Source organism: Dermacentor variabilis, chromosome 1 (assembly GCF_050947875.1).
Source record: "Dermacentor variabilis isolate Ectoservices chromosome 1, ASM5094787v1, whole genome shotgun sequence".
Taxonomy (NCBI): Eukaryota; Metazoa; Arthropoda; class Arachnida; order Ixodida; family Ixodidae; genus Dermacentor; species Dermacentor variabilis.
Window position 1 is genome coordinate 159,795,208 of NC_134568.1, and position 17,707 is coordinate 159,812,914.

General features: G+C 47.7%; 1 protein-coding gene across 7 annotated transcripts in view; it reads right to left on the reverse strand.

Annotated features, from left to right (window-relative positions):
* The window catches only part of vir (VIR_N domain-containing protein), a 372,111-nt gene that overhangs the window by 194,819 nt on the left and 159,585 nt on the right, over window positions 1–17,707 (reverse strand). For all 7 annotated transcript variants that reach the window (XM_075698519.1, XM_075698512.1, XM_075698531.1 and 4 more), the window contains 2 exons: window positions 12,101–12,256; window positions 11,603–11,746 (listed from right to left, as the gene is read on the reverse strand). In XM_075698519.1, coding sequence (XP_075554634.1) covers window positions 11,603–11,746; window positions 12,101–12,256 — 300 coding nt within the window. The remainder of the gene's footprint in view (window positions 1–11,602; window positions 11,747–12,100; window positions 12,257–17,707) is intronic.

The following is a 17,707-nucleotide window of genomic DNA, read 5'->3' on the forward strand; positions in this document are numbered from 1 at the left end:
GCACAGTAACACTAGAAAGAAGCACACTGATTCAAACACCCTTCTTGCGTGATGTCAGCCATTGCACAATAGCAGCCGTGTACAGGAATCCGCTATACAGTTGAACCTCAAAATAATGAAATGGGCAAGAAACGCGAAAATTTCACTTTCGCGAGAATTTTGTTGCTACGAAATGAGACAGCACATATAGGTAATGCATCGCAGAACAAAACTCTGGTGTCAAAATTCCGTTAGCTTACTTTGGCAAGCTTGCGAGGATATAGAACTGCACTGCCGACAATACAAAGTGTACTGCATGCTTCGATCAGCAGTGGCAGCTATGTCGTGGAGCAGCATTCTTGGTCAGTTGCTTTCGGAGATATAATTACTTTTGTGAGATTTTGCATAACTCGGCACTGGATGCAGAGCAACCGCGCTCCACGCATGCAGCATTTCTCCAGTGCACGCTCTTGGCCACAGGCGTTGACACGTCCGGTGCCGAGCGCGAAAGTGATTGTACCTCGTATACCCGAAGACAAGGCAATCGATTGAGATTACTGCCCATTCGCACAAATCTACACCCGGTACCAAATCTGCACACAATGCCTGTCAGGTGGCACCAAAATGAGCGTTATTAAAGCAAGGGATGTGTATTCCCGCATGATCGCTCAATCACGACCTAATGCATGGCACTCCATGCAGCAACCACCATTTCATGTGCCATAAACAATTCCATTTCGGAATTGTTTGCATACCAAGTGCACACTTAGTTGCAATCCTAGTGCAGTTCACATTATGCACTGCAATAGGTGTGCAAAATTCGTCGTCAGATGTCGGTAGCAACATGCATGCTGCTTCAAATGGGCGATAAACAACCAAGATGGTGAGGGGCCATGACGCGTATAAGCGCACGCGATCGCTTTCAGCGCTTGGTTGTTTTTGTAAACAAGAATGGCAGCAGTACCCATGCAAGTGCAATGTGTCATTAATTTATGCAATTTTAGTGCAAAAAAATCACATTTGACCACACTTTGCAGCCTGCAAGCGTAGCGCGTGTAGCTAATATGCGAGGTTACTTTCCAGCAAATTTCACTGATGCCGGATTGTAGCCCAGCGACGTTTCACTGTCGAGAGGTATGAAATCCATTGAATGCTATTGGCGTTGGCCAGGGATACAAAAATATTTCGTTGTCGTGAGAATTTAAGTACTTGCAGAATTTCGTTATCACGGGCTTTTACTGTATTCGGAAATAAATTGTACAGTAAAGAGTGAGAAGCAGGCTTCTGTTGAAAAAAGAGCATTTGAGAGGAAGGTGATTTTGCACTCTGCTTGCGAGCTCCATACGCTGCACATGAATGCAAAACTCGGCTGAGATGTTCAATGCAGCATATGCTTTCTGTGGAGGAGGAGGAATGAACTTTATTTGTGCACAGCTGATTTGAGACCTAGGCCTCTCTACCTAGATGATGGCCTCGAGCCCTTGGGCCCTGGCGGCATCTTCGGCCTGCTGGATTGCCTTGAGTTGGCCTTCTGGTGCACAGCTGAGCAACGCGGTCTACCATTGCTCTCTGGTCTTGTTTATCTTATTCTGTGTGGGTGTCCGAGGACAAGCCCAAACCATATGTTGTAGGTCCGCCCATTCTTGACAGAATCTACACCTATCCGTGTAAAGGTCCGGGTAGCAGCGGTAGTAGACCACCGGGTTCGGATATGTGTCTGTTTGTAAGAGGCGCCATGCCGTCGCTTGCCGTCTAGTCAATGAGGAGTGTGCCGGGGGGAAATGCGCCCTTCCCAATTTATAGTGTTTGATGATCTCGTTAAACCAGTCATCCGGTCTCTCTCCGTTCCCAATATTTGTTATGTGTCACCTGCTCGGCCCGTCAGTTCTCGAGTCAGGTTGCGCGCTATTTTGTTCCCGGGAAGGGAGGAGTGTGCGGGTGCCCATATAATGTGAATGTCGCGATCTTCACCAAAGTTGTTTAAAATTCTCAGTGCTTCTGGCGAAATTCTTCCTTTTGCATAGTTCTTGATGGCTGTCTTGGAGTCGCTTACTATGATGTTAGCTTCCGTGGAGGTTATTGCCAATGCCAAGGCAGCCTCCTCCGCCACCTCTGCCTTCCCTGTTTTTACCGTGCCACTAACTCTGCAGTCACCCTCTAGGCTCGTAACAACCATCGACATACTCTGTCTATTTGCGTACTCCACCGCGTCCACATAGACTACGTCCCTGGAACTACGGAATCTTTCGTGGAGAGCTTTCACTCTTGAGTTTCTTCGGTCTTGGTGAAACTCCGGGTGCATGTTTCTGGGGATTGGGGGTATTGATAGATGTGTCTCGAGGATCCCATCCTCGTCGCCAGTGCCACGATCCACCCGATTCGTGAACAAGGGAGGGCTCGAGGCACCCTCCGTTAGACGAACGCTCTGTAGCGTGGAAGTGCTGAACGATGACTGACCGCTGAGCAGCCATGCTCATCGGTGTTTATTGCGGTGCGGTGAACAATGTTGCCTGCCGAGCTTAGCAGGCCACCCGAGCCTAGTGGCGAATGAACATTATGCCTGAGGGGGTGTCACATGCTTGCTACACCCCCTTACCCCCCAGTTTGTTTGTTAAATAAAAAACAAACGTCCATGTTCCCAATATCAGGCTCTGCCTCCACCCTAGCTGGGTCGACGCTGCCTGCTATCCAGGCGAGTAATGGTCTGGTGGCCTTCGCCGTCGAGTACTCTGCCTGGGCACCGGTGTTGATGGGTCGGGTGTGACAACGCCGGGTGTGACAACGCCGGGTGCTGCCTGAGCCAGCCTCGCTCCATCCGGAGGGTCTGTAGTGGTTGGCCTTGAGAGTGGTGCCGGGCTCGACACCGGTCCAACGGGTGCCGCACCACTGGCTACGGTTGCCGCATCCGAGGTGGGTGGTGCTCTGCTGGAAGCGACTGGTGCTGCCGCTAGTCCTCCTGCGGGCTGGAACTCAGGAGTGGCAGTCGAGGGTGCTGGCCAGGTCCCGAGGTGAGGCCTGACATGGTCAGCATGTCTGTGCCACATGGCCCAGTCTGGCATGCGGACGAGCAGCGATGAGGTGCTAGCAGGAGACACCACCTGTCCGGCAGACCAGGGTGGGCCAGGACGGAAGTTCCTGGCGAAAACTGGAGCTCCCGACTCTTGCAAAGGCCCGGGGCGGCACCCTTGGTCAGCAGCCAGCTTCTGCTTCAGCTGCTTCAAGAGCACAGTGGATCGGAGGTCCGGATGCAAGACGTCCAAGGGTGTCTTGACCATCCAACCCGGCAGGAGCTCACAGGGGGCACGGCCAGTGACATTGTGGGGCGTGGTCCGGTACTGAAATAGTATCCGGGCAATCTGCATCCGGAAATCCCCAGTTTGGCTCTTCTTGAGTTTGTCTTTGATGGTTTGCACCACCCGCTCAGCTGCACCATTTGAAGCACTCTGTGCTGGCGAAAGCAGGACCATTGTCGGACACAATGACATCCGGCAACCCCTGGGCGGCGAAGACCTGTCGTAGCGCTGCAATGGTCGCGCTTGCTGATGGAGTGGTGACAGGTAGAACCTCCACCAACTTCGAGAAGGCGTCCACCACCACCAGGAAGTAATGGCCCTTGAAGGGTCCCCCAAAATCCACATGTAGGCGGAACCAGGGTCTCTGTGGGAACGGCCAGGGGGTGATCTCCACATGACGCAAGGCTCGCTGATGCTCCTGGCAGATTTGGCAGCTCTGCACCAAGTGAGCGATGTCTTGGTCCAGGCCAGGCCACCAAACATGGGACCGGGCCACCATCTTGGTCTTTTCTATTCCTGGATGACCCGCGTGCAGCAACTGCAGAACCCTAGACCGGAGACTTTGTGGGATCACCACCCTCGAACCCCACAGTAGGCAGCCCTGCTGCAAGCTCAGCTCAGCGGCCTTGTGGCTATAGGCCTGCTGCACCAATTCCTCTCCATGGGACACCGCCTTGACCAGCTGAGACAGGACTGGGTCCCGGCTGGTCGCTTGAGATACCGCAGATCTACGCGTGTTCCAGCATGAACACTTCAGCAGGTTCTGGAACAGCATCAGGCACCTCTGGCAGGGGCAGGCGGCTCAGGGCATCAACAGGTCCCAGGTCCTTTCCCGGACGGTAAACCAGCTGGTAACTGTAAGCTGTCAGCTTCAAGGCCCAGCGTACCACTCGAGGTGATGCCTGCACAGGAACTGCCTTGTCAGGCCCCAGCAGCCCCAACAGCGGCTTGTGGTCCGTGACCGCCTCGAACTTCCGGCCCCACAGATAGTGGTGGAAGCGTTCGACACCGAACATGAGGGCCAAACCTTCCTTGTCCAGCTGGCTGTAACGTTGCTCTGCAGCAGGAAGCCGTCGAGAAGAAAACGACACAGGATGTTCCTGGCCATCTTTGTCCCGGTGTGCCAGGACGGCTCCCACTCCGTACGGCGATGTATCTAGAGTAAGGACAACAGGCTTGGCAGGATCGAAGTGCACCAGCACTGGAGCCTTGGTGATTAGCTCCTTGCTGCGCTGGAAAGCCCGGTCCTACTCCTTCTTCCAGACCCATTGTTGACCATCTCGAAGCAGAAGATGGAGCGGCTGTAGATGCTGCGACAGGTTCGGCAGAAAACTCCTGTAGAAGTTGATGAGGCCCAGGTAGCTCTGAAGCTCCTTCTTGTTCTGGGGCTTAGGTGCCTTGAGCACAGCATCAACTTTGCGGGGAGCCGGGGCAAGGCCTGCCTGAGAAATGACATATCCCAAGCACTCATTGCTGGGGGCTAGGAAAACGCACTTTTCCAGCTTGAGCTTGAGGCCGGCGTCCTGCAGTCGTGCCAGGACGTTGTGCAGGTTCTGCAGGTGGTCCCCGTCGTCACTGCCAGTAACCAGGATGTCGTCCAAGTACACCGCCACATGCCTCATGCCCCTGAAGAGGTTGTCCATCTCCCTCTGGAATATGGCTGGGGCCGAGGCCACACCAAACGGTAAGCGCGTGTACTGAAAGAACCCCAAAGTTGTCGATATTGTGACATACTTCCGGGAGGCATCCTGGCGCACCAGCTGCTGGTAAGCACCTCTGAGGCCGAGCTTCGTAAACTTCTGTCCAGCGGACAATGCTGACCAGAGATCTTCAATCCGAGGCAGCGAGTACTTCTCGACGGTAGCGACGGGGTTGATGGTAACCTTGAAATCCCCGCAGATCCTGACACTGCCGTCTCGCTTGAAGACTGGTACAATGGGAGCGGCCCATTCAGATGTCTTGACAGGTACCAGGATGCCCTCTCGCTGTAACCATTGCAGCTCCTGGGTGACCCCGTCCTTCAGGGCGAACGGCAGTGGGCGAGGCTTGAAAAAACGTGGCGGGGCTCCCTCAGGTACATAGATGCCAGCCGTCATGCCGGCAAATGTGCCCACCCCTGGCTGGAACAGGGACTTGAACTCCGTCAGGAGGCTGGGGACGTCTACCACATGCACGCTGGCCACCTGGTACTCTGGCAGAGGAACCCTTAGTGCATGAATCCAGTTTCAGCCCAGCAGCGTCGGCGACGACCCCTTCGTTAAGTAAAGGAGAAGGGTTGCCTCCCTGTCGCCAAAGCGAACGCTGACCTGTGCCTGACCCCTGACCTGGGAGAGTTGCCCGGAGTAGCTGCGCAGCATCACGCCCGAAGCCTCGACTGACACGCCGGGGAAAGTAGGCTTGAAGAGTTTCCCGGCCATTACTGACACGCTGGCCCCTGTGTCCAGCTCCATGGAAATGGGGTGCCCGCAGATTTCGACGGTCAGGTCAGCATGTACGGCGGCACAGACGACGGTACAAGGCCTGTGTGCCACATGTCGAAAATCGGCGGTTTCTCGGCCACGACGTGGAGCCTGGCAGCGGAAGAACTTGAGCCTGCTGCCGCACGCCCCCGCCGCGTACGCTTGCGACGGCAACCCTGACTGCGGGCTTGTCTGGCACCTGGGCTTGAATCAGGCTGCTGCTGCTGCTGTTTGCTGTTCGTCCTGCCCCTTCGGCATACACATGCCAGGTGCCCAGTTTTCCCGCACGTAAAGCATTGTGCTCGAGAAAACTGGCACTGTGATGGGGAGTGGGCACCACCACAGCGACCGCAGGTACTGCCCTGATGTTCCCTTATTTCCCTTATTCCCTGTTCCCTTATGTTCCCTTATTTTCCTTGGGATGTCTCTCCGCACTTCGTGCTGTGCTTCGTAGGTTATTCCAATATCATCTGAGATGTGTCTCCCCATCAAACTCTGTGTAAGCCTTTCATACTGCGCTACTCTCTGGGCCTCAATAAGTTCGTCTAGTGTGTTGTGCATGCCGAGCGCCAGGAATTTCTCGATTGGCGTATTTGCCGGAAGTCCCAAGGCTTGCTATACGCCCTTCTAATAATGCATTATATTTTGGCTTTCTCCACAGCGTAGAGCTTGAGGTAAGGGACCACATATACAATACGACTGATTATGAATGTTTCTATTAATCGGATCAGATTGTGCTCTTTCATGCCATAGTGCCTGTTGGATATCCGCTTTATCAGTCTGATTGTTTGTTGAACACTTGTCAAGTAGTCTAATGGTTTCTCCGTGATGGCCATTTTCAGATATGCGGAGTCCCAGTATTCTCAGGATCTCCACTATCGGTATCGTGGTGCCTTCTACTGTGACCACAATACCCGGCCTTTCCTCAACGCTTTTCCGACCCCAGCATGTGGGTCTATAGAGCAGAAGTTCTGATTTTTGCGAGGAGCATCTCAGTCGCTTGTCTCTGATGTAGTGTTCGACCGTGTTTACTGCTGTTTGAAGAATCTCTTCCACATGCCCATCGTTTCCACCCACCACCCAAAAGGTGATGTCGTCCGCGTATAGGCTGTGTCCGAGTCCTTCTATCTTTTCGAGTGGCACGAAGAAGTCGGCGCTGGCACACGACAGGGATCTACCATTGACTACTGTTTGGCATTTGGAATGTGAAGAAGTTGCTAGGCAGCGCTGCTGCAATCGTGAAAAGATGTCGGCTATGAGATTCGACTTTTCACCATCATTACCTCTATTGCGAAAGTGTCGCCTAACGGACAGTGATGAGGACGACACAGAAAGTGACCGCATATGCGATTCAGGCCCGACAGTGGCAGAAGCTGCAGGTTACGTCAGCCTCACGAATGCAATCATCGCAATGAGAACAGCATCCCGCAACGAAAAAGACATCCCGCGACTTCTGCAGTGCTACCGTGCCCGTGCACGGGCAATATACAACGCGAACGAGGAATCTGCCATGCGAGTATTTGCTAAAAAGTGGGGGGGCTGGCTGTAAAGCTGGCTCGCAGCCACATTAAGTTTGAGGCTGCTGTCTTCGCTGCTAGGCCGCCGCAGAATCAAACGAAAATAACAGTTTTGTCACGCGAGGTGAATAAATACTGCATGTTTTTGCCCTTTCATTGCACTCTCTTTGAGTTCCGTTTTTGACAGGTAAGTGGGCGATCTTATGCTATTTCGGCTAAGCATTACCACCGTTTAATATGTACTTTTTTCCAGCTCCGGCCAACTACTGTTTTAACGAGGTTTCACTGTAGAAATAATAGGTTAAAGGGAAATGAAAGTGGACAAAAGATAAGTTCCTGCCAGGTGGGGACTAAACCCACATCTTCTGCATACGAATGATGCAATTTATCAATTCAGCTACTGTGGTGCTCTCCTGTTGACCACATTCTTGGTACAGTAAAACCTCGTTAAACCGTACCCGCTTAAACAGTACTTTCGTTTTAAAAGTAGTAAAGTCAAATCCCCGACTAAGCGACCATTGAACATAACGTGTTTCGTATCCGCATAAACCGTACCAGCTTACTGCGTATGCATCGGTTAAAACGTAGCATTTGAACTTTTCGTCGCGCAAACACGATGCTGCGCCGTCTCCATCGGGCGGCCCGGCAGAACAACACGCCTCAGAGATCGGAACAACGGCCTCCAAGCGCCCTGTGCGTTTGCGCGTGAAGCCACATCAACATCAACATCATTTCGACGCAGTGCCAGAGAGCGTTATGGCGTCGTGCAAGCGAGGACTCGCGTCGTTCCGAAGCTTGGATAAAAAAAACGCCGGGTGCTCAGCATAGAAGAAAAATTAGACATCGTCCGTGCTATCGAACGTGACATGAAGAAGTCGGTGCTGACACGCAACAGGGATCTGCTGTTGACTACAGTGTGTGGCATTTAAAATGCGAAGAAGTTGCTCGGCAGCGCTGTTGCGACCGCGAAGATATGTCGGCTACGAGGTTCGACTTTTCGCCATCGTTGCCTCTGTTGTTGCCGAAGTGTCCACTAGCGACAGTGACGAGGACGACACGGAAAGCGATAGCACGAGCGATTCAGGCCCGACAGTGGCATAAGCTGCGCGTTGCGTCAGCCTCATGAATGCAATCGTTGCGACGACAATAGGGGCGCGATAACGTAACTCTATTCCAAATGAAAATTATTCCAAACACCGGCACCCGTAATGAAAAAGGCGCCCCCGGGACTTCTGCAGCACTACTGCGCACGTGCACGGGGAATACGTAACGCCAACGAGGAATCTGCCATGCGAGTGTTTGCCGAGAAGAGGGGGCTGGCTGAAAAGCTGGCACGCAGCTTCAGTAAGTTTGAGGCCGCTGTCGTTGGCGTGCTAGGCCGCTGCGGCATCAAACGAAAATAACGCTTTTGTCGCGTGAAGTGAATAAATACTGCATGTTTTTTCCCCTTTCATCGCACTCTCTCTGAGTTTCGTTTTCGACAGGCAAGTGGGAGATCTCATGCTATTCGCTTAAACAGTACTACCGTTTAGTACGTACCTTTCCTGAGCTCCGGCCAACTACGGTTTAACGAGGTTTCACTGTATTTTTGTATGTGTACAAGATTAGCCAAGGGAGAGTGAGCGAATTTCTCGTAGCTTGGGCTAGTACAAAAATTTCTAAAGATATGACGATTTTATCCCGAGTTGACTAAATAGCTTCAATATTGAAGCTAAATCCTTTATAGTGCTTTCTTTTATGTGAATTTTTACTTTGTATATTTTTCAGGAACTTCACATAAGCTGATGAAAGCCTTCTTCCTCTTCTTTTGAGAATTACAGTAGAACCTCGTAGATATGTTCCCATTACATATGTTTTCCCGGCGCCAACGTTCGCAACAAAGAACACAAAAAATGACCCAATAGAGTTACACTGATTTTTACTAGTTCATACATTACCGGAAAACACAATTTTTCAGCAACAACGTTCAGTATGTCACCAAACTGCGATCGTATGATTGCTTTTCCGGCCACTAGATCCATTGTAAACAAAAAAATGTACAAGGCACGCGCGATCGAGAACAGTACATGGCTGCCCACCATGGCAGCTTCCCCGCAGTACTCGCCCGCCCGTCTCAAGTGAAAATGCCGGCGGGCACTCAGTTTTTCATTTCGGTACCAGCAGATCTTCTCCGCGGTTGTCGCATGCTGCATTCACAGATATCACCGCCAACCCTTTTGCGATAATTCGCCTGTCTGTTTGACAGCGCCTGGTGCTGTCGGAAGCATAGCTCACGCTTTTAATATTTTAATAGACGATAACAGAAATGCGCCGCCGTTTCCTGCTGCAGACTGCGATCATATATGTTTTCCGGCCACTAAATTTCATGTGAACAAGAAAAGGGGCAAGGAGCACGCCATCGAGAGCAGTATATAGCCACCCGTTTCACGCGAAAACGACAGCGGGCACATTTTCTTATTCCGATACCAGCATATCTCCGTCCTGACTGTCGCACAGTGCATTCGCAGCTATCGCCGCCAAACCTATTGTGATAAGCATCTTCACCTATCTGTTTTACAGCAGATGGTGCGTAGTGCCATTGGTAGCGTACTGCATGCTTTTAGCAGGCGATAATCCAAACGTGCCGCCAATCTCTGATGCAAGTGGCCCGGTGGTCATCTTGTTTCACTTCGGCAGCATCCGGCATTGCCCATCAGCTTGATATCCCTTCGGTTTCCCGTCGCCCTCTTAAAACACCACACAACAGGAAAACAAAACGCGTCTCGGGCCGCTGGAGCACCACCAGCTCGACATGCATTGACGGCTCATGCCGCCATGATCCGCATGATGCTTTGCATTGCGTACATGTCAACAATAGTTGAGTCTGTCACATGTTTTAGTTACTTTAGTATGTTCTTTCTCGAGTTTTTTTTTTTTTCAAAAGGTATGAACGAGGTTCTACTCTATTCATTGCTACTGTTGTCAATAACTCTTGGAAGACAGTAGCCATGCTACGTTTATCGTAAAAACTTGTAGCATTCTCATTTTCTGACACAATCAGGGTGTTATGAAACGGTATAGCCTATAAAAACCAATTTTGTCACCAGAAACAAATACCTGCTCCAATACAAATGACCCATAATTGAATTTCTGCATCATATATGATAAAGCAATTGATGCTTGCCTCACAGAATCACTTGAATATATTTTTCATTCAGAACATCACAAGAAGCTGACAAACAGCAAACAGTGTGATATTTTCGGTAAGCACACTTCAAGTGCGTAAATTGTGAAAATAACCTGTTTATTTAACTTTCTACATGTACTGTAAGAAGCTTCCTCCATAACTTTTTCTAGAAATAGTACACCTCACAAATAATTTCCGCGATCACAGTCACTACGTATTTCATTGCCCCAGGACACAGATTCCAAGTAATTATGTAGGATTTTGCTTTTTAATTTTATTTTGTTTGAAGAAGTTGTTCTATGTGTATCATATCTGATACACCAAGTAGTAAGGGGTCAAGGAGAAACTAAAATGAATTGCACTTTTTATGCGTGTTTCATATAGGTCTTACTGTACTGCTTTGCAAAAACCTCAGGCTTAAATTAATTAAATTTCCAAAATGCAGAAAAATAGATGATCAGCAAATCCATTGGAGCTGATGTGAAGTGCTACAAGTCATAAGTCATAAACAAGAAGAAAGGGGATTAACCGAGGGGCCCAATTTTTATTAGTCATATCACAAGAAGCTAACAAACACTGACACCAAGGACAACACAGGGAAAATTACTTGTGCTTAATAAATGAAATAAAGAAAGCGAAGGTTGTGGGATTGTTCCCCACCTGCGGCAAGTTGTTTCTTCATCCACTTTCATTTCCATTAATTTATCGTTTCTTTATTTCATTCATTAAGCACAAGTAATTTCCTCTACGTTGTTCTTGGTGGTGTCAGTGTTTGTTGGCTTCTTAAGTCATAAGTCAGTAATATGTATGTCGGTCGTCGATGCCTTCATATTTCTGGTGACCGCCCTGAAATTCAACACAGTAGCATTTCATTCTGTTTTTACAAAACAGGTACAAGGACAAATGACAGATTAAACATTGGCTTGCACAAATTGGGCCCAGGCATGCTTGTTCCTTTGTTTCTTTATGTCACATTGCACTGCATCGCTTTCTTTTTTTTTTGGACAAAGGGACTATGGTAGCACCTCACAGCAGTGGACAGAATAAAAATCGTGAGTATGTGGCCACATGAACCATGAGGTGCATCGCGCGTCAATCATCATGAGCATAATCTATGCACAAAAGGCAAACTTTTCTTTACGGCAGCCATGAAAAAATTGAGGTAACCAATATAAACCTCTACCTTACCTTGTTGACTGAGCTTATGCAAGACTTCAGCATAGTTCTGCAGCAGCTGGGCACTGTCAGAGTTGTGGACCGTTAGCAAAACAAGTTCAGTAGCATAACCAGCACAGACTGACTTGGAAAGTCGCATGTCAAAATCTCTGTCCCCTGAAAAGAACAGCAAAAAGGGAAAACAATTAAAATTAAAAAAGAAAAAGCCAGCAAAATCAAAAGGAGGTCATAGTTAAGAAGATGAAAAAATCCCCTAGCAAGCAATTCAGATGTAGGCTACTGGAACAAGGGAGAAAAGTAACACGGTTTCTACCACCATCAAAATCCTTGAACAGAAAAAAGTGAAATTTGACAGAACTTCAGACATTTCCAAGTCTAGACACAATGAACAGCATGCCAAGCTGGGATCAATTGTGATAGCACAGCGGTATTAGATCACAGCAGATTAAGCAAAATTTTGCTAGCAGCTAGAAAACATTTCTTGAAGCAGACACTGCATTTGTTACTTACCTGTACTTTTTAGAAATGGTATCAAGGCATCCAAGTTTCGATCCATGGCCAAAACATCAACTACTGCTGCCCGACCAACATCTGAGAAAATTATTGTGTACAGGTCGTGCAAGCAAGACACCACATCAGCATCGTCAAGCTCCTTCTTCAGGCTTCCTGTAAAGTGAAAAATAAACAAAAACAGGAATGGTAATTCCACAATGCAGCAGGTACAAACCCGCTTTCATCATCTCTAACATACATGCACCTATAAGCATAATTGTAACCTAGATCCTGCATACTTAGCAAAAAAAATTTTTTTAATTTAACATCGTCTTTACTTTAGCATTTTGTGCAAAGCAATGTTGAAAATTCATTTGGTTTCTTGTTCTATGAATGAATACTGTTAGTACTAAGCGCTGTGAGCATCTCTACGGCAAATATAGTATTTACTCGAATCAAATGCACCCTCGATTGTAACGAGACCAAATTTTCACAACCAGAAATGAAAAATAAAATTCTCTCGAATGTATCACATAGTTCGATTTTCATACTTTTAAGAAATCATATATATGCAATGCCCTTCATTATCCACTTACCAGTTTTTCATGGTAAGAGTTACAGCAATGTGTTCTAACACTGAAAAAAACATCTACTGCACACACGCCACAGAGCAAGAAACATTTAGGAGTGGAAACTCCGCTGTTTGCGGCGACCAGGAAAAGTCACATGCCCGCGGAGCTGTTATCGTGCTGGCGGCCTGGAAAGAAATTACCGCCATTGAGAGCGCGCCGAAGCCGCCTGCCCGGGCGCTGTATTTCTTTTTTTCGCTGCGGCTTCTACAACGCGCCGCATGGCGCCGCCACTGTATACGATCCCGTCGGCGCATACAACAATTGTGACCTTATCTGGTCGCCCGCGCTCGCTCACGCTGAAGGGAGTTTCACCTCCTAAATGTCTTACTCTGTGACACAAGCTGAAGTGGACCGGACGTCACTCATCCTCACTGTCGTACACAACCTTAACGCTATCAACAGCACTAGAGAATCTTGTCTTCGGCACCGTCTAAGGCATTTCAGATATGGCATTTCTTAAACACTTTGCAGACCATGGCAGCCCAATCAACTTCCAGAGTGGGCATAAAGTTCCTGCAGCACTAGAGAATCTTGTCTTTGGCACTGTCTAAGGCATTTCAGATATGGCATTTCTTAAACACTTTGCAGACCATGGCAGCCCAATTAACTTCCAGAGCAGGCATAAAGTTCCTGCAGCTACTACAACTGGCTCCCTAGCCTGGACACTGTCCAACTTTTGTCTCGGATGAAGACACATACCTCGGCTGCACTGCGAAAGTAGAGTGGCCTTTGCCACTGCGAGCGCTAATTGGTCACGAGATTATAAAAATTGTAGCTTCCTCAAGGCTTCTGTGCAAAACAGAAACAGGATTTGCTGAGTCAGCCCCTAAATGAAAGCTTGCTGAGGTAGTAAGCATTTGTTTATTGTTTTCTTGGTACTCTGGATAATTTGACATTTGGTTGATTCAAACATTTTTGTTTTCAGTCCCGTGAAATCCAAATTAACGAGGTTTTACTGTAAAAAATTTTCAGGCTCAGAGTGGCCTAGGGGCTCCTCACACAATGGCATTCAACTGACAGAAAAGAAGAGAAAAGTCATGTGCTAGCTTTAGTGTCACTGGAGCATCCCCCTGCCCACAAGGCGTATGTGCGTGATCTCGGAATGAGTACTAAGTTCAGTTCACCTTGCGTCTTGCTGCAGCAGCACAAAAAGCACAAGGCAGCCTACAAATGTCACTTGCACATGATGCTTGAATGCTGTCTCCCCTTGGATTGTGTCGTATGAGGTGCCAGCATCACAGCTATGTCCACCTTCAGGACAGGGCACAATCTTCAAATGCTCTAGCATTTTTAGGGATATTTTAAAACTATAAAGTGCAACAACTATTTAGTCATATAGTTAAATTTTAAATTGGTGACAAATACTGTATTTACTTACATAATGCACATACTTTTTTTCACTAAAAATGGATGCAAAGTTGGGGGTGTGTTCACTATACAAGCAAAATTTGGAGTGATTTCGTTTCCTGCGGCCACCCTAACATACCATGCACTAAGGGTGTGCCTAATAGCAACCAATGAATTAAACATAGACCTAAGTAATGGGAACAAGTCGAGTTGTTTATTTCCTCACCTTGAAAACACTTATTCAAATTTAGAATGTGTATAGAAGGAATCTGCACTTCTAGCCGCCTTTTCACTTCAACTTCAATAATAGAATCATCCCATAACCACCCTCAGTGGTGGCAAGCAAGGTTGAGACCAAAAATCATCCTCCACATATCTAGGATCCACATGTACAATATTTCCATCAGCGGCTTTTTAACCTTGCCTCCTGATGACCTCCGATCGCCCTTGGACATAACAGTTTGCATGCAGCCTTTGAATGTTGTACTTAAGGGGGGACCTGGTTCTTGGAGACAAAAATATTGCTTAAAAATTCATTTTTCATTTCTGTTATTTTTCTACTCTACATATCATGGCACAGCTGCTGTAGAAAAAAAAAAACCATCTTAAAATTATGTGTTGTTAACGAAGAAAAAGCCCCGTTTTTATTCTACGAAATGCTCAGTTTTGCCCATGAAAGTGCTGAAAATGACCCACTTTGCCGTTCACCATTCTAACATTGTTTGTCGTAGCGACACCATACTGGTCTTGTTTGAAAGACCATCTTTTCAGCACTGCTTTTTTGCCAAAAACGCTTGTTTTCTGCCAAATTTTTCACACCCACGAGAATAAAATGATTTTCTCACATGGTGATTAGTTTTCCCCACTTTTCTAAAGTAACTCTTTTTGGCCATCGGCAATTTTCCGAGAGGCTTAGTTACTCTCCTAATCATCTGATTTTAATAACTCTTTTTTTATCTAATAGCTAGGCTTCCAAAGAGTGCAGTAAGCTTATAATCCCATGTTACTGTGGCCTGAAATATTCTGGAATTCTTAGGAATTAAAAACGAAAAATAATTCATATATCAAGTTACAACTTCGAACTTTCATAAGATTGGATAAAATAGAGGTAGAAACACGAAACAATGCTTACTGCACTCCTTGAGTGAATACTCAAGGAGTGCAGGAATATATTGATGCAACTTTTAGCTTGCTTACTGTAAAACGTTTCTTGCCATCGGAGGCAAATACACTGCTTCCGTTAACTTAGGGCAATGTTGCGTTCTCTTGCATGTGCAGCCCTCGGTGCCCCTCTTCTGTGACCTGAGCGCACACACAGTGATGCGCTAGATCACACAAAGCAACAGCTGACACGGTTTGCTAAGCCTGAACCTGCGATGATCAGTACTCCTGCAAGATGCCAGAAACCCATAACGGTCACCATGAGCACAACAGTTACCTCTTGTTTCTCCATGCCCATCATCCTTATTAGCACACTCCATGTGCCTTTCAATTGAACTGTCGTGCTCCGTGACATGCCAAACTTCAGCAGCGCTTGATTCACATTCCCAATCTGAGAGAGCATGAAGTTCTTGTCTTGCTGCATTCTTATCACGAACCAGTGAAAGTCCATAATTTTTTCTTGTAACGGGACGCATCCTTTTGCGAAATTATGAACTGCTATCTTTGAGTCGCTTATGATAATGCTAGCTGGAGTGGAGGCCACCGCTAATGCTATTGCTGAATCCTCTGCAACTTCAGGGTTGTCCGTTTTCACGGTTCCGTTTTCAGGAGTTCTCCGTCCCCGTCTACCGCTACGGCAGCTACCCCCCTTTGCATTTTCTATATTCCGTGGCGTCAACGTAGGCCATGCCCTCTACATCATGGTATTTTCACTCAATGTGGTGCACCCTTGCCTCTCGTCACTCTTTGAGGTGCTCCCGGTGCATGTTCTTTGGCAGTGAAAGAATTTTCAAGTTCTTTCTCGCCAGAGGCACTCAAAATTCTAAATAATACCAGCAACCATAATCGCAGAACGATCCAAATTATTTGGGTGGAGGCGCACTCCTCTCCTCCTATCCCCCCGGCAAGAAGGCGGCCCACAATGTAGCTTGAGGAGTTACTCGCCGAGCAAGTGAGCCAGCCTAGCTGAGAACGAGGGGAGACCACAAGGTCAGCTACAAAGAAATCCCCAATTACTGTCGGCTGGGAAGGGCCCAGTACCTACCAGCTCATCCAGAGCTAACCAAGAAACAGGTGGTAGGCTGGTGCCTCCTGAAAACAAACATGTATCCTAACCCAGTGGTCTGCAGCAGATTCTATACAGGGCAATACAATGAACAACGTAAATTATGTATGGCCAGGGCGGATCTGCCACATATCCTATGGGCATGCTTGAAGGTGGCTCCTTTCGAGGGCCGTAAAATTCAAAACTGGCAGCAGTGGGAGTCCCTGCTGCTCAGCTCAGACCAGCGAGACCAGGTCTGGGCCGTCCAGTTAGCCAAAGCAGCCGCTGAGACGCAGGAGATCTCAGCCGTCTGTTAGGCGAAGGGAGGCTGCATCTGCCCTCGTGACTGCTGGCCTCAATAAAAGCCAACTCTCTCTCTGGTACACGGGAGGCACCCCCTGACACCTCGTCATCCTCCTTCAAATGGAAAGCCCATGCCACCGCAAGAAGTGTGTTGTCAAGCCACTGTTCACCATGAAGCTTTCAGCTGCGATGTCCTGTTTCCTTGCAAGTCGGCGAGCTACGTCATTTCAAGTGATACAGCACAGCAGTCACTCCAGACTACAGTGCAGTCTATTTATAACAATATCAAGAACGAAAAATCTGATGTTTATAACCGATCATCGCTATATCTGGACTGCCATAAAAAAAATCTGCCAAACATACCTTTGTAGCTCGAACACCAAATTTGCTACTTGCGCTAAAACTAGACGTTGTATAAAGTAGACTGTGAAAAATCAAATGTTTATTTATAGCTTTTAACAGCATATCATAGCATAACTGCTATGATCCTGTTTTGCAGGGCACCTTTGTTTTATTCCCTTGTGACATGTGCTTGGTTCCTTTCTGCATTCTTTAGGCTTTTGAAACATTGGGAACATCAACCAACCCTCTCATACACACTTATGGTGCTCAGTAAATCCCCCTCTGTAAGCCCTACCTTTTTGTCCAGTAAAGATAGCCAGCAACATGGCCATTATAGCACCGTGAAATGATACTGGAGCCTTCGTATGCTTTGTAGTTTCGCTATTAACAAATAAGGACAATTGCCCTGGCTGTTTCAAAAAGGAAGAGCTGAGATTGCTAGTCAAGCTTCTGCAGAAGGCCAATCTAGAATTAATTGCATGCTTTTGGGCGAGTGAAAACTCTACACGTAAGAGAAACCCACCGTAGGCAAAATGTGAAGTTGCACTTCATATTAGCTGTAACAGAATAATACACAGATTACATACTCTTTTGAATGTGCCAATGTTTAAGGCATCGTTAAAGCAGTGTAGATGCGGCAGAGGAAAATTAGACAACATGAAAAAAGTTCCTGTCTTTTCTCTGCTGCTGTCATTTTAAGATTATGTAGCCATGTCGACAAAAATGCAAATTTTGCGTTGTTTGATTTGAGAAGTGCAAGAAGTAGTGGAGACAGGTTTTGACAATACTTCCCAT